This window comes from Prionailurus viverrinus, chromosome E3 (genome assembly GCF_022837055.1).
Source record: "Prionailurus viverrinus isolate Anna chromosome E3, UM_Priviv_1.0, whole genome shotgun sequence".
NCBI classification, from domain to species: Eukaryota; Metazoa; Chordata; class Mammalia; order Carnivora; family Felidae; genus Prionailurus; species Prionailurus viverrinus.
The window spans coordinates 16,450,016-16,472,300 of NC_062576.1; the positions used below are offsets into that span (position 1 = coordinate 16,450,016).

The 22,285-nt window shown below is 42.4% G+C and overlaps 3 protein-coding genes, 1 long non-coding RNA gene and 2 other non-coding genes across 8 annotated transcripts in view; 2 read left to right on the forward strand and 4 right to left on the reverse strand.

Annotated features, from left to right (window-relative positions):
- Positions 1-127: 127 nt before the first annotated feature.
- On the reverse strand, positions 128-10,542 carry SUMF2 (sulfatase modifying factor 2). The gene is made up of 9 exons (XM_047839318.1): positions 10,445-10,542; positions 8,576-8,732; positions 5,792-5,906; positions 5,298-5,342; positions 4,800-4,950; positions 3,895-3,950; positions 1,886-1,970; positions 1,555-1,699; positions 128-355 (listed from the first exon to the last, which is right to left on the reverse strand). Exons 1-9 carry the CDS (start codon positions 10,506-10,508, stop codon positions 271-273), a joined length of 903 nt encoding a protein of 300 aa, XP_047695274.1. The 5' UTR covers positions 10,509-10,542; the 3' UTR covers positions 128-270.
- Positions 1,562-2,553, forward strand: LOC125154748 (uncharacterized). Its single transcript, XR_007147906.1, has 2 exons — positions 1,562-1,850; positions 2,246-2,553. It is a non-coding gene; the product is annotated as an uncharacterized LOC125154748 (long non-coding RNA).
- A 284-nt stretch (positions 10,543-10,826) lies between the features above and the next one.
- CCT6A (chaperonin containing TCP1 subunit 6A) lies at positions 10,827-21,341 on the reverse strand. Its single transcript, XM_047839316.1, has 14 exons — positions 21,101-21,341; positions 20,591-20,654; positions 18,827-18,961; positions 17,858-18,031; positions 17,004-17,107; positions 16,158-16,268; positions 15,728-15,887; positions 15,551-15,633; positions 14,518-14,614; positions 13,842-13,989; positions 13,291-13,424; positions 12,682-12,784; positions 12,120-12,192; positions 10,827-11,852 (listed from the first exon to the last, which is right to left on the reverse strand). Exons 1-14 carry the CDS (start codon positions 21,235-21,237, stop codon positions 11,780-11,782), a joined length of 1,596 nt encoding a protein of 531 aa, XP_047695272.1. The 5' UTR covers positions 21,238-21,341; the 3' UTR covers positions 10,827-11,779.
- LOC125154880 (small nucleolar RNA SNORA15) lies at positions 13,663-13,802 on the reverse strand. Its single transcript, XR_007147971.1, has one exon. It is a non-coding gene; the product is annotated as a small nucleolar RNA SNORA15 (small nucleolar RNA).
- LOC125154881 (small nucleolar RNA SNORA22) lies at positions 18,145-18,278 on the reverse strand. Its single transcript, XR_007147972.1, has one exon. It is a non-coding gene; the product is annotated as a small nucleolar RNA SNORA22 (small nucleolar RNA).
- Positions 20,875-22,285, forward strand: part of PSPH (phosphoserine phosphatase) — a 57,549-nt gene continuing 56,138 nt past the window's right edge. The window contains exon 1 of one of the 3 annotated variants that reach the window (XM_047839324.1): positions 20,875-20,969. The gene's annotated coding sequence lies outside the window, so the exon portion shown is untranslated. The remainder of the gene's footprint in view (positions 20,970-22,285) is intronic. The other 2 variants (XM_047839322.1, XM_047839323.1) reach the window with 2 other exon arrangements.

A 22,285-nucleotide genomic window follows, 5' to 3' on the forward strand; every position in this document is an offset into this window, starting at 1 on the left:
AGTTAATATCTGACCTCTAAGAGAAACACCCAGCTCTTGGCCACAATCAATAAGTTGGGCCCCTTCTCCAGGAGACAGTGGCACCCCTCCTCTGAAGTTAGAGTCCTCTCCTGGCCTGGTGAGAGATGCCTGCCACAGAGGAATGGAAAAGGGGTAGGAGGTCGCTCCTGAGGCTAAAGTTTAAGAGTCTGGAGTTTGGCTGTGTCTGGAACGTGGCCAGGGAGTGACACGGGAACCACGGGGCTCTTCTCTTTGGCTCTGCATAGCTGTTCACAACTCCCCAGGCAGTCGGCCTGCACTGGATGCACAACGGAAGCCAAGGTTGTCTGAGGCCGAATCTGGAGTGTTGCCCATCCTGGCACCAGAGAAGAGGAGAAAGAATGGACATTTGTTGAAAAGGGGTCTGGAGTCTTACTCCACTTTCCTGCTCTACCTCCTAGGGCCTGCTATGGTCCAGGGTGGGGAAAGAAGCCTGGGGTGAGGGCGCTCCTGGGGCAATGGGGAGAAGGGCCCTGGGACAGGGTGGAGGAAGTGTGAGTGAACAGCCCTGAGAATCTGCTCTGGAAGGCAGGAAGGGCAATGACTAGTAACTTTAGCTGCTAGTGGTTTAGAATAACTCAGTCAAAACAAACAAACAAACAAAAAATCCTGTCAGTAAGAAGCAAAATGTTGTAGTGCCAGTGAGTACTTCATACTTTTTAATGAACTTTCACATATGCTCCTTCATTTGCCATTTCTCAATAGCTCTGGAAGGGAGGGTCTGTTCACCATTTTAGAGACCCAGCAGATACTAGAAAGATGTAAATATCCTGCCCAGAGCCAACTACTGCTTCATGGGCACAAGAGATTCAGTGGCAAACCCAGCTTCCTGGTTCCCAGGCTACTATCTTCTCCATCACTTTGTCCTAAAAAAAGGAGGTGAGAGAAAGTCTTGGGCCTCAATGTGTCAAAGAAACGTCTGCAAACCTGACTTTCCGAGGCCACAGAAACTATGGTCTCTTTTTAATCCTTATGGAACCCGTAATGGGAGGAATCACAGGGAGATCAATCAAAACAAATGTACAGATGAGAGTGTAGAGACAGGCCCAGTAGGAGACTCAGGTGCTAGCACTAATCATCTGTGTGAAATGAGCAGGTCCCAGCACCTCCCTGAGCCTAATTTTCCTTGACAGTAAAACAAAATGGTTACAGAAAATGACTTTTCATGTGCTTTCCAGTTTGAAGGGTCAGTATTTCCATGACCCCAGGCCATAACCTATTTATGTGGCCATTCTACCCCCTGTCTCCGCACACCCAGTTAGGAGGACAAGAACAGAAAGAAAACCTTATGGTGTGGGACACAAAGTCTTTCTGGGTGCTGAGAGCTGGCAAGAAAAGGCACAAGTCGCCCTGGGCTCTTTTGCTTCTCATGGCAAGTGCTGCTTGTTCTCTTTTCTGTGCCCAACTCTGGGTGCAGACGGAGGTGTGGAAGCAGTGCCAACACCAGCTCTGGTGCTGTCTGTGCTCTGGGAGACCAGGACCTGACCCTCAGCCCCTAGATCCCAGGCTTCTTACCTGGTGGTGACCCGGGCCCGGTGGTTGGCGGAGCCATCAGCTGTGTCGATCCAGGATGCCCCCCGGAGGACACGCATGTCCTGGTCAGTGGCCGGGTACGGTGATGCCGTCCACTCCCACACGTTGCCCATGAGGTCATAGAGCCCTACAGCACAGCAGGGTGGGGGTCAGTCCCAGGCTGGCTAGTACCCGCCCCCCCCCGCCCCCACTTATGAAGTCTTTAGGGGAGCAAATGCTTCTCTGGTGGTGTTTCTTTCTGCCTCATTGATCAACAGAATGATCCCACCAAACAATTTGTGAGTGTTGACAGCAATGTGAAAGGAAATCTTACCATAGTTATTCTGTGGGGGGAAAGCATTCACTGGGGAGACTCCATGGAAGCCATCCTCAGCTTTGTCACCCTTGGGGAACTTTCCCTGAGAAGGAGAAATTTAGACTAAAACATTTACCATCCTGTTCCAAGGCAGGTGTCCCTGTCTACCCAGAGGAAAACCAAGGTCACTTGCTGTGTCATCTGGGGTGGGGTGAGGGGTATGGGGCAGTGTTCTGAGGTACCCATCCTGAGCTCCCAAACTAGTCACCTCATGTCCTCCACCATCACCTCCTGGCTGGATTAGGACGGGTATGCTTTCCCCTGTGCCCACAGGGGTCTAGAACAAGCCTACCCCACTCCCACTTTCTCCACTCTCAGCAGCTCCCACTCCTCTGCCTTGGACCCCATGTGCTTCGGTGCCTTGGGAAGAAAGGCTCTCCTCCCCTTCTCTGTGGTCAGCACCACCTGCCATCTGCAGAACAACCAATGCCCACCCTGTGCTCTCCTGTAACACCTCTATCTGTAACACCCTTCTATCACCAACAGGTGTAACTCTCCCTCGTCTGCCCTGACTCTATCCTCATCTGTTCTTACCACCAAAATTCCTGAAAAAAAAGGACCCTATATTTGCTGATGCAATGTGTCCAATGTGTTCATTCTTCTCATTAAAACTGGGATTCATCTTCCACTGGTCTATGGAAGCTGCTCTTACTAAAGGGGAGATAGAAGGGGCAATAGCTACTACGTGCTAGGGCTGCTACATTTATCGCTTTTAATTTAATACTTACAAGGTTGTGAGGCAAGTATTTTCTCCCTTTAAAAAACTGGCAACTGAGGCTCAAAATGGCTAACTTATCAAAGATTACAGTGAAGAAGTCAGATCTGTCTTTTTGCAAAGCTCTGATCCAAAGATCATCTAAGATCAGTTTACCCTTCAGGTCCTTTTTAATGCTACCCCCTGAAACGCTGACACTGTACCACCTCACTCTATACAGTCTCCCTGGGAGATGACATTCTTGCCCAAGATGTATGCTGATGACTCCCAAACCACTTGCTCTGACCCAGACCTCTGTCCTAAGTTCCAGACTCATATTTTTGACTTTCAGCATATAAATGACCCAAAGGCACCTTAAACTAAGCTGATCTCAGTTCAGTGATCAGTGATCTCAGTTCAGTGATCAAGTTCTAGCCTTCTGACCCCAAATGCATATCATCTATTCTGGATAATGGTACACCATCATCCTGTTGCCCAAGCTTAGATTCATGCTCGAACCCAACTCTCTTTCACCTCTCCACATCTGATTAATTACCAAACCCTGTCTATCTTCTCAGGCACGCCTCTTCCATTTGGCTTCCTCTCCATCCTGCTGCTACTTAATTCACATGTTCAAAATCCCTTGTGCCATTGCCACAGCCTCAAATTCAGAGACACCCCCCCCCCCGCCACTGCCACCATTGCAGCTGTACTTCGTTGGGTCCTGTGCAAATTAGCAACTAGCATACTCCCCAAATCAAAGATGCTTTTAGTCCCCTCTGTTGACTCCCCACTGCCTACAGGGTAAGATATAACCGTATCTTGGCACACCTGGTCCTTCATAATCTGCTTACAACCCACTGCCTACATCATCTCCTACACCCCCCATTTCACTGTGCCCCAGCCTCTCTGAATTTGTCCCATCTCTGAACACACAGTACCCTTTCCTAATACAATGCTTACACTCATGTTGTTCCTTCAGCTGATAATGCCCTTTCCTACACTTTTCACTTGGCAAATTCCAATCTCCATCAGGTTCAATGTCATCTTCTCTGTGAAGTCACCCCCAGCTCTCTCAGGCAGTCATTTACTCCTGCAACTCTTCAGTATGTAGCCCTACCACACTGTCTTTTGCTTTACCAGTTTGGTAGTTTATCAGTCCCATTAGAACACAAAGCCCTCTGAGTCCCACAGCCCAATGTGCCGCCTAGCCTACAAGCAGGTTTCGATCAAGGCTTTGAGAAGGGAGAGGGGTGAGGAATGCATGTCTTACCTGCCACAGGTTGGTGCGGTTTGGCTGGAACTGGTTTCCCCATGGATAAACCTGACCTGCCAAGAGAGCAAGGAGATAGCAGGGGTGGGAGAGGTGAAGGGTTGTGGAACAAGGGAAAGACAGAAATAGTGAGGGAACCAAAAGGAAGTCAGAAGGTGATGAGAAAAGAAGAGAGAGATTACTTTTATTTCCCAGGCCTGTCCCTTCCCCTCACTGTACTGCACTCAGAGCCCCTGGCCTCCTGATCTGCTCCAGGACAGTGCAATCCCAATTGTGGTCCTGACTCATGCCAGTCTGTAAACTGTTAACTGGATCATGTCTAGATTAAGTACAGAAATTGGGGGTAAGAATGAAGAAACTTGTCAACTAGACTTAAATTGGATAAACAAACAAGCAACCTTATTATTCACATTAATAATTTTGACTACTGGGATAGCTGGTGTTCATTCAAAGAGTAGCAGAGGTGTTGAACACGGGGAGTTGCTGCTTCCTGCTCCTAACTTTTTGTTTAGTTGGGATTGCAGAACAACAGAGTTATGAGCAAATAGTGATTCTTTAGTCCCTTTACACCTATGGAAAAGGCAGTCTAGGTAGTGCTTTTCTTTCCCCCTATGCTATGGTGTTCTGATCATTTACTGAAATGTAACATGTCTGGGTGCAATCTCCAAAAATGACACATTTTCTGTCTGTTCCTTCATTCCATTTTTCCACTTAGTAATTTTTATGGCATTGTACATTAGTATGGGTGTGAGATGGATGAGAATTGAAAACAGGAACAATCGGCCCTTTGCCACACAGTTTAGAAGACTGCTCTCGGGAGTATGGACCCTTCCCACCCTTCAAAGCCCCCCATGCAGGGTAGTATGGGAGAAGAATAAAGGGGAGTCGCGCTGCCAACTCTATACCCGTCAAGCCCCCTCGGGCAGCAAACTCCCACTCTTCCTCGGTGGGCAGCCGTTTCCCCCGCCAAGCACAGTAGGCACGAGCGTCATTCCAGCTCACGTGTACCACTGGGAGCTCCAGTCTCTCTCGGATGCCAGAGCCAGGACCTGCAGGCTGACAGCCAGGATGAAGTGAGACAGACTTCTGGGAGCTCATGGAAGTCTGAGGAAGGCTAGGCTTAAGGTGGCTGAGTTCAGCTTTTACCACTAGATGGAGCAAGGAAGTTGGAGGAGACAGCCTGGTGAGCTCGGAGAGGCCCAGAGTCAGAAACGGAAAAGTGGGATGGGCGATGGGAAAAAAGATCAGGGCACAGGAAATAGGGTTGCTTGGCTGTGTCCTCAAAATTTATGGTCATCCTTTTTAATTCCATATTTCTAGATGGGCAACGGGTCTAGGGAAGCCAGGCCTCCAGAATAAGAGTCAACAGGGGCAGAAAACAAGGCAGAGGAACCAACCCTTACCTGTCTCCAGAATGCCCTTTCCACTGGAAGCCACCAGAGAACAGACTGCAAAAAAAGGAAAAGGCATGACTGCAAGATGCTCTGACCCAGCAAGGTCACCTTCCTGACTGACACACAGGAGGCAGAGCAGACACTTTAGGCTGAGACTCGGGTGGTCCAAGTGGGGCTGTTTCTGGAACCTTTAAAGCAGGACATCTCATGACCGTTATATGGAGGGGATGTTGAGATGTTCTCTTGTCAGTTCATGGAGTAACTTGAACCCTACATGTGACCAGATCACCAGACTTTTTACAAAGTCTCTCTAGGCAGAAAACAGCACAAGGTTAATGTCTCGGGAGTATGTGTTCATCTGACTCCTCCAGGGAGGATCTCTCTTGCTTCCTCCCTGCCTGCGGCTCTCAGGGGTGATTCTCTCTTGTGGCCCAGGTGACCCCATAACCCACAGGATTCTCTGTCCAGGGCCCACTCCTTCAGCTGAAAGCCCAGGTTCTCACCTCCATCTGATGGGCCACTTTGTTTCTAAGCTCATCCGAGACAAAGTCCTCAAAGACAAAACTCCACCCAAACTTCTCAGCCTCTGTCCGGTACTTTTTTTCCCTGACAAACTCCCTGAAAAGAGAGATATTTCACCTGGTTAAGCTGCTACAGTTCCAGGTCCCACTGTCACCCCCTCCTGCTCCAGAAAACCTCATATATCCTTCACCTTTAAGTCACACATCACAGAGTTTCCGTCAACAACAAGGAATTGACATTGAAGTCTGAGTAGGAGATTTTCCTTTAAAATCTGTTGCTGTATGTGTAATTCACATAGAGTAAAATTCACTCTTCTAGTGCAGTTTTGTGAGTTTTGACAAAACTTATAGTCATTATCACAATCAAGATATAGAGGAAGTTTATCAACCACCTCCAAAAATTCCCTCATTGCCTCTGCAACCATTGCTGTTTTTTGTCCCTATAGTTTTGCCTTTCCCAGAATATAAATTCACATACATCAAATCATACAGTATGTAGCTTTAGAGTCTGGCTTCTTCCATTTAGCGTAATGCTTCTGAGAATCACCCACGTTGTTGCCAGTATTAGTTTGTTCCTCTGTTTACAGAGTACCATTTTATTGTGTGGAGGTTCTGTATTTTGCTTATCTATTCACCACTTGCAGGTCATTTGGGTTATCTCCAGCTTTTGGAGATTATGAATAAAACTGCTGAGAATATTTAAGGGTGGAGAACAGGTCTGTTTTCTGAAAGGTCTTCATCACATCCCCACTCTCACAACAATCATGCGAGGGAGGCAGAACGTGATTATCTCCATCTAACAAATGAAAAAAACCGGAATCAAATAAAAATGATGTACTGAAATTTTAGAATGGATTTTCACACAGTTTGGTATGGTTTAGCAAATTTTAGCACGTAAAATTTCCAGGGTAAGATGGATTGTTTTCACTGGGCTAATAGTACCCGGTCTGTGCCAGCCCTCTGACATGAGGAGACATTGTTCACCCATGAAAGGGGCATTGAGAATGGAGGAGGTGATCAGATGTGGTAGCAACAGCCATTCACCAACCTCAGAGCATCTGAGTAGTTTGAAAATCTTTCACCAGAGAGGCAGAGACAAATCATGGAGGTTCTAAGCAAAGTTTAGGGGCTTGCCAGAGGTCTATCATAAAATAGGTCATTAAAAATAATAAATAAATAAATAAATAAATAAATAAATAAATAAATGTCATAATTTGAAATATAAAAGAACACACACTGTTCATCTATCTAGCTGGCTATTTCTGGTTGTCATGATGTGGTGCAAACCTGATCAAAAGTGATTTCTCCTTCAATTTTAATAACTTTCCTGTTTAAAAATACTTTTAAAAAGCACATATAAGCATGGAGTGCTGGTTGGCTCAGTCAGTTAAGCGTCTGACTCTTGGTTTCGGCTCAAGTCATGATCTTACAGTTCGTGAGTTCAAACCCCGCACCAGCTGTATGCAGCCTGCTTGGAACTGTCTCTCTCCCCGCCTTTCTCTTCTCCCTTGCACTCATTCTCTCTCTCACTCTCAATATAAATAAATACTTAACAAAAAAGCACATATGTGTAATGCATATTGTATTATAGCAAAATGAGAAAGCACAAGTATATGAAAAGAAAAAAAACTGAAATCATCCATTATCAGACCAACTAAGATATATATATATATATATATATATATATATATATATATCCCTTACATAGTGTTCCCTGTCCTGCCCCCCCACCCTCTCAGGAAGGATTTTTAAATACCTTTAATAAGGTGCTTCCCTGGAATTATTTTCATTTGGAAGTCACAAAAACATGGGCAAAATCTGTAAACTAACACAATGCTGCATCTCCCAGTTCTTTTTTTTTTTTAATTTTTTTAATGTTTATCTATGTTTGAGAGACAGAGAGAGACAGAGTGTGAGCGGGTGAGGGGCAGAGAGGGAGGGAGACACAGAATCCAAGGCAGGCTCCAGGCTCCAAGCTGTCAGCACAGAGCCCAACGCGGGGCTCAAACTCACAAACTGTGAGACCATGACCTGAGCGAAGTCGGACACTTAACTGACTGAGCCACCCAGGTGCCACAAATACACTAATAATTCTTATGCTTACTCTGTCTCCTGAGTAAATTTTTCCCCGTAAATTTTTATCTTAAAGAGTTTTAAGGCCACAATGCAACATATAAGTCATTTCCCACATTTGCTTTGTCTTCCTGTTCCCTCCTCTTCCTTTTCCCACTCCTCTCTCTCTATATTCCCCCTGTATCATTTGAAGGTAAGTTACAGGTATCACCTGGATCATTCCCCCACTTTAGCCTTTGCAAAACATACCACCTTGAGGAAAGTGAGGCGGCTCAACAAGGCTTCCTAGATTGAGTTGGAATCACAATGCTTGTCCTAAAACAATGCCAGTTCCATAAGTAAATATAAAGGATATTTAAAGACTCCCAGCTACTAGGACCCTTCTCCCAATCCCTTTTCCCTGTGGAAGAGGTTTTTGTTAAGTGTTTGACTTCTGCCCCTATTTCTCAGTGTTATATCCAGTGTAATGGAAAATCCACTGGCTCAAGGGTCAGAGGGTTTGAGTTCCAGGTCCAGCTCTGCCGTAAACAGAGTCTCCAGACTTCAGACTCTTCACCTGAAAAATGGAGACAGCACTTATCCCATATTACTATTGCAAAGATGATATGTAATAGTGAACAAGCTAGTTTGCTTTTAGCTATCAGGAACGAAAATCAGAAAGAGCCTTTACCGCTCTTAGAATACATGATGTACCTGAAATCTTTGTTGGTGACAGGAAATATATCAATGGCAAAGGGTTTTACTGTCACCTCCCGGACAGGCCCTTCACCATCTCTGCCATCTGGTGAATTTGTTCCCATCTGGAATCTCCCACCTGGTAGCTGGACCATGCTAGTAGCCTGCCCATTCCCTGCAGAGAAAAAGGAGCATCATCAGTAATACATGAATATATATAAAACAAGTGACAATATTTGGATCATACGTAATATTCATAATGATGTAATGAAAAAAAAAGGCGGCTTAAAAATTTGGCTTTAAATTCTTGTTCTGCCACTTAATTTGTTGGGTGACCTTAGGCAAATAAGTCAGTCTGAGTTTTGGTTTCTTCACCTACAAGATGGAGATAACATCTAGCTATTTCATAGGTGTGGCTGTATAAATTAAAATTAACATGTGTGAAACATTGTGAGTGCACTGTAATTATTCAACAAATGTTTATTTTCTTTCTTACTGCTCTATTCCTGTACACAACTCTTTGTCCCAGCTAGGTAAATCTAGACACTATACCCTGAAATACATCTAGCACATCTCTACCCACACTTCTGCTCAAGTTGTTTCTCTGCCTCTTCCTCCCCATTTCTGAATGATTTTCACTATTATATCATATGCTCCAGAAAGAAAAGGACTACATTTATTTTGCCAGTGTATTCCTGGCATCTAGCATAAGAGCACGATAATTAGCAAATAACTGAATGAGGTCCTTCATATCTACTGTTTGAACACCTCAGAAAATCAGAATTAGAAATATCTTTATTATTTATTTTTTTAACTTTTTTTGTTGTTGTTGAGAGACTGAGAGCACGAGTGGGAGAAGGGCAGAGAGAGAGGGAGACACAGAATCTAAAGCAGGCTCCAGGCTCTCAGCTGTCAGCACAGAGTCCAATACGGGGCTCGAACCCACGATCCGACTGAGCCACCCAGGCGCCTCAAAAGGATCTTTAATTCAACCCCCTTATTTAACAGGAAAAAACCAAGACCCAAAAAAGAGAAACCACTTAAAGAACTAGTTAGCAGGGACAGCACTAGATCCAGGTCTCCTTACTTCTAGGTCAGCACTATTTCCAACCTGCTACACTTGTCTTCACACTTTGGGGTGTTATGTTTCTGCCTAAGGATGTCTAAGTATTATAAGTTCCTCAATGACCGAGTCTACCATTTTTTGTTTCTCTGTCTTTAGCCTTCTTATTCTCATTCTGACACACACTGATGATTTCATCTACTTCAAGGGAGAAAAATTTTACAGGGAAATCTCAGATTAAAAGGGAATTAAGAAACAACATATAACTGCAATGTATGAACTCTGACGTTAACTCTAAGTAAACTATAACAAACACAGTAGATGAATTTGAACACTAACTGTATGTTTAAGGATATTAATGACAACTGTTAGTTTTTTAAGGTAGAGAAAGAGTATGGTGGGTTTTTTTCATGACTTCTTGTCTTTTTGGCTATTCATGCTGTGTATTTACAAATAAAATTGTGTCGTGTCTGGATTCACTTCAAAAAGGCCCCAGGGAAGGAGAAAGTGATATACCAAAATAGCAAGATTAGTTATAAACTGGCGTCTGTTTTTAAGCTGGGTTACCGGTTCATAGGAGGAGGTGTTTTTATATTCTTTTACACTATGTTCGAAAGATTCCAAAATAAATTAAAAGTGAAAAAGCAGTTAGATAGGATATGAGCATTAACCATCTTGCCAGGTTGGCTGCCTCTGGCTGCTCCAAGCCCATCCCGGAAGCGGGTGGAGGGGCCACGGTCTCTTTCCCAATCTGGCAGGGCACCCACCCCTTCCCTGATGTTTCCTGGGGCACACAGGGTCAGGGGACAGGCCAGCACACTGACCTAGCTCGAGCCACGGGCCAGACAGGAGAAGCGGCAGAATCAGCAGGGGTGGCGAGGGGCCCATGCCGGTAACACGAGCAGCACGCCGCACCGTAAAGCCCTTCTGCGCCTGCGCCCTGCGTGCACCGCTTCGGCCACCGTATCGCTCGCAACGCCTCCTTAGCGTTTCCCTCACAACCCCCTTTGGTCAAAAGTGCTTGGTTAGTCCCAGGCTGCGGCTGGGTGTAGAACTTGTGGAGTCAGAGAAGAGATTAGTGTCCAGGGGCCCTGGCGTTCCACAAGCTCCTCCGTTACACTGTGAACAGAACATTCCCACGGATTTTCTACCCATTTATATTCAAATTCCTTTTGGGCCCTGGAATACCATTTCAAGATCACAGAAAAGGTTTCAATTTAATATTTATTGCACACCGTAGGCAACTGCCAAGTCCTCAAAAACACAAAGCTTTGCAGCACACAACTTCACTCTCAAGGGCTGTGAATGAGATCTACCAACTATAAAAACAATTTTGTGGAAGCCGGTGGGAGAGAACAGTAACTTGGGTGAAAGACGACACTACAGAGTTTGGAATGGTCGGGCAGGTCCTTCAGCATAAGCACAGGTACAGACAGGGGTGTGAAAATATGGTCCATGTGAAAATCTCCTTTCCCTTAGCCCCCATGCCTTTAAGGGTGTTTTTCCTTCTGTCTCCTCTCTCTAGTTTTCTCTCTTCATACTTTCAGTTTATTTATATATAATGATCAACTCCCTTGCCTCTACTTCACCCATCTTTCCGCCCAGTACAACTTTCCTGGGGAGCATTTTAGCAAAAGTACTTAAAAGCATTAAAAGTCCAAACAAATGATTCCAACAGTTTTACTCAGGAATTAATACTAAAGAAACAGGGATGCTTTCAAAATCTTAAGTTACTTTAAGTATTATTTATATTTGCATAAAAACCTATAAGCCTGACAGTGGAGAACTAGTAGATATATTAAAATACACCAATTAGAAGAAATTATTAAACCATTAAATTTGCTTTCCAAGGAACATTTAATAACAAGGTAGGTAACATACTTGTCTAACACGGTACTTTTAGATCATGGAAGCTAAAGCAAAACATCCTGTTCATTGGGTGAAAACAGCCTGCTTAATGGTGTACACTGCAGTGAAATTTAAAAAAATACTGTAATTATAATTTCAGAACTTCAAAATTTGAGTGTCAGTGTTTTTTTCGTATGGGAAAGGAAAATGCTTTTGAAAATCATTTGAAGCTTGGACGAAAATTCCATGGCTATATTCTTAGGATCACTCTGTAGTCTTCGTGATGCAGATGACACAAGGGAAGCTTCAATTCAACCTTTTAGAGAAGACATTCCAGCTCGCATGATCTCATCAACCAGGAGAATGTTGGTGGCAATCACAGTGCTGAAAGGGGACGGAAAGATCAGATGGCTCAGATGTGACATATGAACCCCAAACTGTGCAAATTATATCCAATTAAGTTTCTCCTTTCCCCTCAAAAATATAGAAGGCTAGTTTAGTTTTTATACTTTCAGCTGATTACATTTTTATGAAAAAAAAAAAAAAAAAAAAAAAAAAAAAAAAAACCAAAAACCCACGTAATTAAACATACCAAGTAAGAGTATGAGGATTCTCTAAAGGTTATTTTAGTTTTGGCTGTCTCAAACTTACCAGGAGTGAAGAAGCTGTTTCTTTACACAATAGTTATCCCATATGCCTACTTCAGCAGCTACCATTGGCTCACCTGTAAAGTAACCCAGTATTCTTAAAATCACACACAGAAAGTTGGAAGATCAGAATGCAAATAAAAGAGTATTTTGTGATTTGCTCATCACTGATTATTCTCATTATCCAAAGTTCCTCAATTAGTCCAATTTTGCTCCAAACTACGATCTCTACTCAGAAGACATCCAGTAATAGTAATGTGCTATTTGGTTACCAAATGTTTGAACATCTCTATTTTTCCAGATGCATTCTTGTTTGTTCATATTAAAGTAGAGCACTTGAACTGGCCAAAATGGGCCTACCATTTCCCTCATTCCAGAAATCCTTTCTACTAATGTGAATGTATGATGCTGTTGACAGTAACAGGTCTTACAAATACTGCAGGATTCTGTTATCTTTCTTCCACTCTACTTTTCTCCAACATTCTTTTGTTTCCATTTTTTATCCTCCCTGATTTTTACCTCACCTGAATCTAGTTCTCCCCCTACAAATAGCTGTGTTCTCTTACCTGTGTTCAAGTCCACACCTACAAGTTGACCTGATTCTGAATGTTCTGCTTGAACTTTAACTAGTGTTTCTTGAAGGTCAAAACCAGAATTCTGAGCAAGAACCTAAACAAACAAATTTAATCCTTTAAAAGACAGAACCCTAAGAAGTGATAAGAACCATAATTCCAAGTAGTAAAAACAAAACAAAACAAAAAAACCCTTAAGATAGACCAGTATTTATGTTCATATCAGAGAATAACTAAATAGAACATTTGTTACTAACCAACTCATTAACCCACCCCAAGCCCAGCAATACACTGGTCATACACTATATCCCTAAAATAGCATACAAGAGAAAACAAAAGAGCAAGCTTGTACTCTAGTATAACTCCTACACTGCAAACTCTTAAAACAGTTTATCTCCTGCCATCTGAAACTTCAGTTATTCAATTCCCTTCCACAGGAACCAAATACATTTGGATAAGAGATACCTGGCTCTAGTTATGTTAAGGAGAAAATGAATAAAACTTGTTTACTCAAAGTCTACATTATAAAAACGCCATTATCAAAAAGCTTTCATCAGCTAAATCATTTTGACGTAGTTAAGAAAACTGTTAAAGTATTCATACCTTGGGAATAATGAGCAATGCATCAGCAAATGCTTGCACTCCAAGCTGGGCCCTGCCCTTTACACTGGGCTTATATTTAATCAAGGCTTCTGCCATTGCCACTTCCACTGCACCAGCACCTGGAACTACACAGCCTGTTGGGGGCGGGGGGACGGAGAGAAATGCTAAGTTGAAGAGAAAACAAAACTGTAGAATCATTTTTAAGAAAATTAAAACACACACACAAAAGCCATCCATTTCTTGAGAATTCGGCATAACCACCACAGTGTTAATACTACACTTGAAAGCAATACAAGCAACACATCAAATAGCAAAATGCCCAATTTAACTAGTACTTGGAAGCTCTTGCAAGCTCTTAGCATTAGTTCATTTATTTGTATCCACTTTTAATCATGATATGCTATAAAAAAGCCTCGCATACCATCACAGGCATTTTAAAGGGAAGACTTTACTTTTGCATGGTGTCTGGCTGTGTAAATTACTGATAAAAAGAACACAGTATTCAGCCATGCCTTTCACACTAGCAAAAGAATATACAATAAGGATCTTACCATCATCAATAGCATTTTTAACAGCCCTCAAGCCATCTCTTATTGCATCTTTGATTTGAGTGAGTGTGTGCTTATTTGGTCCTTTGACCAATAATGTGACAGAGCGAGGGTTGTTACATTTCTCAATAAAGGTGAATTTCTCTTCTCCCTATGTGAAAAAGATATTTTCAAAAACAGGATATGGTTACACAAAGAATGAAGAGGGGCTTATGGAAGAATAAGTAGTTTATTAATAAAACAACATACCAATCACATTAAAGCAAATAAACTACTTCATATAAAAGAAATGTGACTTTTTTTTTTTTTTAAATTTTTTTTTCTCAACGTTTATTTATTTTTGGGACAGAGAGAGACAGAGCATGAACGGGGGAGGGGCAGAGAGAGAGGGAGACACACAATCGGAAACAGGCTCCAGGCTCTGAGCCATCAGCCCAGAGCCTGACGCGGGGCTCGAACTCACGGACCGCAAGATCGTGACCTGGCTGAAGTCGGATGCTTAACCGACTGCGCCACCCAGGCGCCCCAAGAAATGTGACTTTTGACATCAATGGCTTATCATTACTATACATAAGCATCAAAATGTATGTAAACAAATCAAAAATATGATTCTGGGTTTGAATGAATTCATGAACGAAACATCATTGTATTATCATCTTCAGAAAGAAAATACACTCACCAATGTATATTCATAGACAAGTCCTGCATGTCCCAAACAATCAGGATTTAGGTCATCAAAAGAATTTAGAGCTACTCCACCACAAGCAAGAGTCAGCCTGAAATATTGGAAGTGTTTTAAGGGAGACCTGTAAGTGGCTTTGTTATGTTTGAAGAGATTAATAATTTTTAGGAAGCGATCTTTCAGAATTACATACCGAAATTAGATATTCTGAAATGTATTTTAACTCAAGCCTTTCCATTCACCACCAACCAGCTAAAAACCAGTCTTTTCTCCTAACTCACCATTTAAACCAGGCTTTCAAAGTTGGGAAATACTCCTTTGATAAGAAATCTAAAGGCGAACAAGAGCTCTTTACTGTGGTGAGCTCTGAGGAAAAAGTAGTTCTTTGAAACCCCTTGATGCTGTCTCTTGACATGGTTACATACATACACATTTCGTGGTTTAAAATTACAACAAGCATATACCAAAGTTCACAGCAGCATATTCACAACAGCATTATTCACAACAGGACATTTGAGGAAGAAACTCAAATGTCCACTGATAAATGTATAAATAAAATGTGATATATTCATACAATGGAGTATTGTTCATCCTTGAAAGGGAAATGAGATTCTAACATATGCTATACAACATGGATGAACTTTGAAACTATCATGCTAAGTGAAGAAGCCAGACACAAAAGGACAAATACTGCATGATTCCCTTACAGGAGGTACTGAATTTAGAGACAAAATAGAATAGTATTTACCAGGAGTGGGAGAAACAAAGTTATTATTTAATGAGTAGAATTTCAGTTTGGGAAGATGGAAAAGTTCTAGAGATGAATGATGTAATGGCTGCACAACAACGTGAATGCAATTTAATGCCACTGGATTATAATTAGAAAAAATGAGTAAAATGTTAAGTTTTATATTATGTGTATTTTATCACAATAAAAAAAGGAAAAACGTAATTACAGGAGAAAAAGCAATCCCAGTTAACTTGCAAAATGAGTAAAATTTACATCACCAAGATAATCTGGTATCTGTACCTTTCCATATTTCTCCTTTTAGCCCTCCGCAGAGCTACTATGCCTTCTTTTGCAAGAGCATCTAAGGAAAAGGGGTCAATTCCCTGTGTCAAAAACAAGTTAGTTTTAATAAGAAGTCACCTTAAAAATAACAATGAATGATACAGGCTCATTTATAAAGTAAAACTTCATTCTCACCTTTTGATTAATAACCACGAATCCTTTATCTGAATCACCACAGACTTTCTTTTTCAGTTCTATTATTTTTTTAACTCTATCTTCAATGAATTTTCTTTCAGCTTTTACAAGCTTCTCTCTCTCTTCTGCACTCTTGTAAAAAAAGCCAGAATTCACTTCTCTATTTAAAAAAAAGTTGGGGGTGGGAGAGGGGGGAGGAAATGTTTATTTTTTAAGAAGATAAACCAGCCGAAGAAATTGGGTTAGTCTTGAGATTTAACAAATAGTTAACTCCAGTCCTTATCCCTGGAATGTTTTCAGAAGTTATTTTCTATAATTCACCCAAACCCAACTGAGGCATTACTATCCTTAGAGTAATCTCACAAGTGACTTGCCCAAAATACAAGCTGCTCCACCTCTCCACTCCATTTGTAAGGGGCTATAGACTCACGTTTTTTCATATTCTAATGACACATTGCACGTGAGGATGTATGCATCTTCTACTCTTTTCTTCATGTCAGGATGCCGCGCCCCATGGTCTAAAACAAGACCTCTGATTAAGCTGTTAAAATACATAATTTATAGTTATTGATTTCTAAATGATACATAACATATATTAATGAAATTCAAACACTGAATTGAGACTGTATTGATAATTTTCACACAACTTTATGAGTTTTTGAACAAGACTTTTGGGTGAAACCAGGCAGGTTCAATTATGAAAAAACAATATCCAGAACATAACAGACACGACCCATTCAAACAAAAGTAACAACCCTTATCTTGTACAGGAAACTGCAGAGAAATAGTTGCAAATGGTTGGCTATCAAATTGTGATTACCTCCTTTAAAACATATTTCTCTTAAAGTTTGTTTATTCATTTTGAGAGAGAACAGAGCATGTGGGGGGGGGGGGGGGGGCAGAGAGAGGAGAGTGATCATAACCTGAACTGAAACTAAGAGTTGAATGCTGAGCCACCCAGGTGCCCCTAAAAATATTTTTTAACTTGGTCATTGAAATATATATTTTAAATTCCCCACCAGTCTATTATGCTTTGTATCCCACAATTCAATAAATCACTGATGTAGCTCACTTTTCAGAATCATTCTGACTATAAACACATCATACCAGTAACTTCAAGAGGAAACACTACTGAGCAAACTAAATATTCACCTAGGAATACACACAGGAATTCAGAGACAAAAAAAAAAAAAAAAAGTCAAAACAGATGTACTGTAAAAAGTGCCTGTAAATTTGGAAACATACCATAAGGATTTCATAGCATCCTACCACCTACCTTGTATCAGTTTCAGATTTATGTTTCATCTCCATAATCTCAACCATGAAGAGGTCAATAGGTTCATCTTGTTTTTTAATGGCCAAAATGGAATCCACCACAGCCTACAATAGGAGCATAACCATTAGATGAATTTGATTTGCAGAAGTCCAGACACTTATGCTGCTTGTTCTTCAGAGAAGCGTAGTTTCTTTAAAATCTCTGAACTGATCTAAGCCCTTCTCTATGAGCTAACAGAATATATTATTTGTAAAGGATTGAAGTCATTTACATTCCTGACATCTCAATTTATAATTAGGTAAAGAATCACTGACATCCCCACTATTTTATTAAAAATATTGACGACACAAGTTTTTTTCATAATAAAATTTCCATTTTATAAACCTTTAATGGAAACTCTGATTATATCTTTATAACCTGGTCAGGTATACTATTATTTGATTTTCTCATTTTACATTTTAGGAACACACATCAGCTACTCTCACTACCACAAAAAGGAAACTACTTATTTCACATGGTATAACACTGTGAATGTTTTTTTTTTTTTTTAATGTTAAAAAAAAAATTTTTTTTTTTTTTTGCCTGGTGGGGGTGGGTGAGTGAAAGAAGGGCGGTGGGGGTGGGGTGGAGAGAGAGAATCCCAAGCAGACTCCCAATGTCGATGCACGGCTCCATCTTACAACCATGAGATCATAACCCGAGCCAAAATCTAGAGTTGGGACACTCAATGGACTGAGGCACCCAGGAGCCCTGACACGGTGAAGGTTTCAGATAGCATCCTGTAACCGAAACTAGGAAGTGTATCAAGGGTCTTCAACACAGGTGTACTGTACCAAATGCCACATTTAACATACCTCTGTTAAGACATCAGCAAGTTCAGCATGCACTTTAGTACGTAGAGATGTTCTGGCCACATCTATAAGTGTTTCTCTGTCCATTTCTTTGCTTACTTTGACTTGTTCCAAAAACTGAAGTGCCTTTTCCTTTGCAGCTTCAAATCCTTCTGTTATTATTCTGGGATGAAGACCCTACAAACATATAATCATATAACCATCATCTCTAACACTGGAGTTCTTCAATTAGATGACAAAGTAAATTTTTAAAGGAATATTCTGGATCATTTACATGCTTTAATACAATAAAATGTGCTGACTTTCTGAATACATTTAAAAGGATAGATAGTCCTTTCAATGCAGAGGAAAAGAACAGACATTGCTTTAGCACAGAGTCAAAACCAAGGGAACTATAAAGCACACTTGGGTTTTCACTGTGCAAACCACAAGGAATAATGCCCCAAACTCAAAACTGTGCTCAGGGGGACCATTTATTCACATCTTTTACGAACAAAAACAGGGAGACCAAGGGTCTCATTTTCCTCTCTTCCCAGGAATTTCTTGGCATTAGATCACTACTATGGTTTGCTTTAACTTTCAAACTACTCAGGACTAAAAAAAAGTTGTGAATTCTTATTTAAATTTACATTGTAGTTGGCTTTTTCTTTATAAATATACCTAGTCCTGAATATCTGGTTTCTAGATCTCAACTACCAATCTATGTTATAGACATATATAAATTATATGCAATGCCACTTGATCAAAAAAAAAAAAAAAAAAAAAATCCTGCAGGCCAAGGAAGGTTCTTTAATCTGTCCAGGATCACAATAAACTTGTATAAGACCAGGCTCTGGTTCCAAGATTTAAGCCCCCTGCTCTTTACATTCTACTATACTGCCTCAGCTACTATAACACATAAATTTATATAAATAAAATTCAGATTATTTCATGTTTACATAACTATCACAGAAACACAAGAATCATGTATACTTCAGAAATGTAGAGATCCGCCTGTTTCAGTAGTTCTCCAATGATTAGGACATTGGAAGTGGTACCATCACCAGTTATGTCATCCTGGGCTGTTGCTACTTTGGCTATCAAGGAGGCTGTTGGGTGTTGAATTTGCTGGAAGTAGAAAAAGAAGAAAATTACTTAAATTCAAACAGTCCAAATAAATATACCTTAAAATATCTGAAGGGACTCCTTTAAGAGCATCTATTTGCATAAATTGCCCAAATGTTCAGCTACATGCGGCGCTGATTTAAAACTCACCATTAACTATTTTACACATCAATTTATGGTAATAAAAACATTCACATATAGATTTGAGTGGATTATCTCCACTTTACGGATGAGGAAATCTGAGGCTTAGTTAAGGTTTATTGAAGGTGAGTTACAAGTAAGAAATAATTTCAAATCCATGCATGCTTCTTTATGACAAATCTATGGCTCTTGTGACAATAAACCAGGTTCCTTCTTTTTTCTTTTTTAATACATATTTTTTACGTTTGTTTATTTTTGAGAGAGACAGAATGCGAACAGGGGAGGGGCAGAGAGAGAAGGACACATAATCCACCGCAGGCTCCGCTCTGAGCTGTCAGCACAGAGCCCTATGTGGGGCTCAAATCCATGAACTGTGAGATCATGACCTGAGCCAAAGGTGGACACTTAACCAACTGAGCCATCCAGGCGCCCCTAAACCAGGTTCCTTCTAAAATTAAACCCCAGCAGCCTCCAGTTGGAACGGAACAAATAATTAAAAAGAAAAAAAAGTTCCTTTAGCAAAGATCATCGGTGAATGCTACATCACCGAAGAAAGGTTTTGGGAGAACAGGATATTCATTATGTCTCCAACATCACCCACAGATTCTTAATTACAAAGGATCCAAACAATGCTCCTGTACTGCTTTTGATTTTTAAATCTCCTATTCTCCACTAACCTAGTGCAGCCTTTTGTCTCTGGGGACACTGACAGTTTGTCTGCTATCACAGGTCACCACTTAGCCAACTAAAAACAAACTAAAACTAACCTTCTAGGTTAGCTAATCCTTACTGAAGATGTTTACGAATATCTGCAAACTGAAGGCATGGTACACTAATATCAAAACCCTAAATTTTATTCTGAATTCAAAACACAGGCAAGTCATTTCCTTTCTTGGATTTTAAGTGCCAGGTTTTGGAAACTTAGGGAAGAGTAAAACAATTGCTCCTCTCAACAGTCTTATATTCTTGGGTCAGTGAGACTTAAAAACGGTAAAGCAAAGAGTTTTGTCTCCCCTTCAGCTGGAGGTGGAGATGGACCAGACAGAAACTGCGGTTTTATAAAGAGAAAAAATAGCATATGAATAACAACAACAACAACAACAACAATAATAAAGTATAGCCGTGTTATCACATAATAATAATAATAATAATAATAATAAAGTATAGCCGTGTTATCACATTTTGCACCTACCTGGGTCAACCGCTTAGTTTTCCAAATTTTAATAAATTTTAGTAACTACCATCCTTTAACCAAGGACTTACATGGCAAGAGTAGGGATTCAAAAATAAGTTATCAGACTCCCCAGGGTTCCTCCTGGCACTGTACTGTCAGTACTGTTACCGATAATATTCCTTTTCTACTTCCTCCAGACCTGCTGAGGGCTAATAGTGATTTCTCCTAATTTGAAAATGAACATTAAAAATCCTCTTGCAAATTACACGTAATACGGAAAACAAAGACATTTTTGACCGAGTATAGCAGTCTCTCACCATTTCATGAAGCAGCACATTGCCATCTTTAGTAAGCTTGATGTCTCCAGCACCAGAAACAAGCCTGTTCAATGGGCAGAAATGAACCACAGTGTGACTTTTTCAACGGACACCAAATTAAGAGTCCCATTCAAATCCGGCTTTACCCAGAACCTAGGGAGCTGGGGCCACGCGGCTGGTTCTCTCTACCCAGCAATAGGAATGATGCAGTGCCCACCCCCTCCCTTCAGAGAAACAGTCGGCCGAACCCTTAGGTTGCTGGAGCCCAGGGCGCGGGGGAGCGCTGCGCACGCGGGCAGCTTTGTCCTCCGCAGAGACCGCATCGATTACAAGAGGAAACGGCCGGGGCAGGAAACAGGCGCGACCCGGGAGTATGCGGGTAACGTAGGGCCGTAGCCGCGAGCAGAGGCCCAGGGGCGGCGAGCTCAAGGCCGTGGCCCCCGCCGCCATGCCCGCGACGGCGCGAGGTGCGTGGTGTCCGCCCTACCCTACCCGCCGGCCCCGCCTTACATCTTCATGGTGCCTTTAGGCCCCAAGTTGGTCCTCAGCACGTCCTGCAGTCCCCGGGCCGCGCTGATGTTGACCGCCAGCGCCGCCTGGGCTCTGGCTACCTCGGCCTTGGGGTTCAGGGTCTTCACGGCCGCCATAGCTAACCACCACAGGAAGAGGAGGAGACCCGGCGTGCGGAGTGCCTAAAGCCGGCTCAGTGTGGCCTGGAGGCGCTACCCGGGTCTTCTGGAAAAGTCGGGCGCGCCCGGACCGTCCCCAGCGTGCCCGCGCTGCTGCCATTGGGCCGCGAGTCGGCCAGCGCCGCTCATTGGCTCGCGGCGCCTGCCGTTCCGCCCCTCGCGGCCGGGCCCCGGCGCCATTGCTCACGAGAAGACCCTGTTCCCAGGCAGAAAGGGCTCGCAGCGTTCCGGTTTCGCCGCCGTCTTGGCCCAGCTTGGCCGTCCCGGGACCTGAGGACGGAGGCGGGGCGGGGCGCGCGGCCGCTCTTGCGCCAGGCTGGGCCTGTGGGCGGCGCGCCCCCCGGCATGATTGCAGTGTGGGCCGCTCTTTTCTGGAGGTCTCTGGCCGCCGGTGTAGGGTGGGCTTCTCCCTCCCCCACTCGCGCGGTTTGCCCTGCTCCCCGTCACTAGCGTTTTCTTGACTTGATACTGTGTGCCTGTAGGGCTTCTAGGTGCTGTGGCGATACAGAAGCGAATCCGATAAGGGCCCTCGCCCAATGTTTTAAGCCTAGAGAAGATGAGATAGAATGCAAGGTAGAAAATGCTCGATGCCTTTTTACCAAGCTGCAGGATTGGTGCTATGCGAGAAGCATGTCAGTCCACCCTTTGGGCTCCGGACACTGCTGAGGCCTCAGGCTCGCAAGACAGGTTTTAAAACTTAAACTTGATGGAGTAGTGAGTCGTGTACGTTCTTTGAGAGGACTCCTTTTTAAGACAAAAAAACCCCTGAAACATTTCTCCCATTGTTTTCTAGTATCCAGTACCCCCCCCCCCCCATATTAGGTATTCACTAATGCCTTGTGTTTCATTTTTATAAGTAGTAACGAAACTTGTTAGAACTCAGAGGTGCCAAAGGGTATCTGGTGAAAAGTATGCCCTCCTCCCTCATGTTCAACTTGCTTTATAGACAAGCACAATTACCATTATATACTCTGAATTTCCGAGAGGTTTTCTGAACTTACAAATT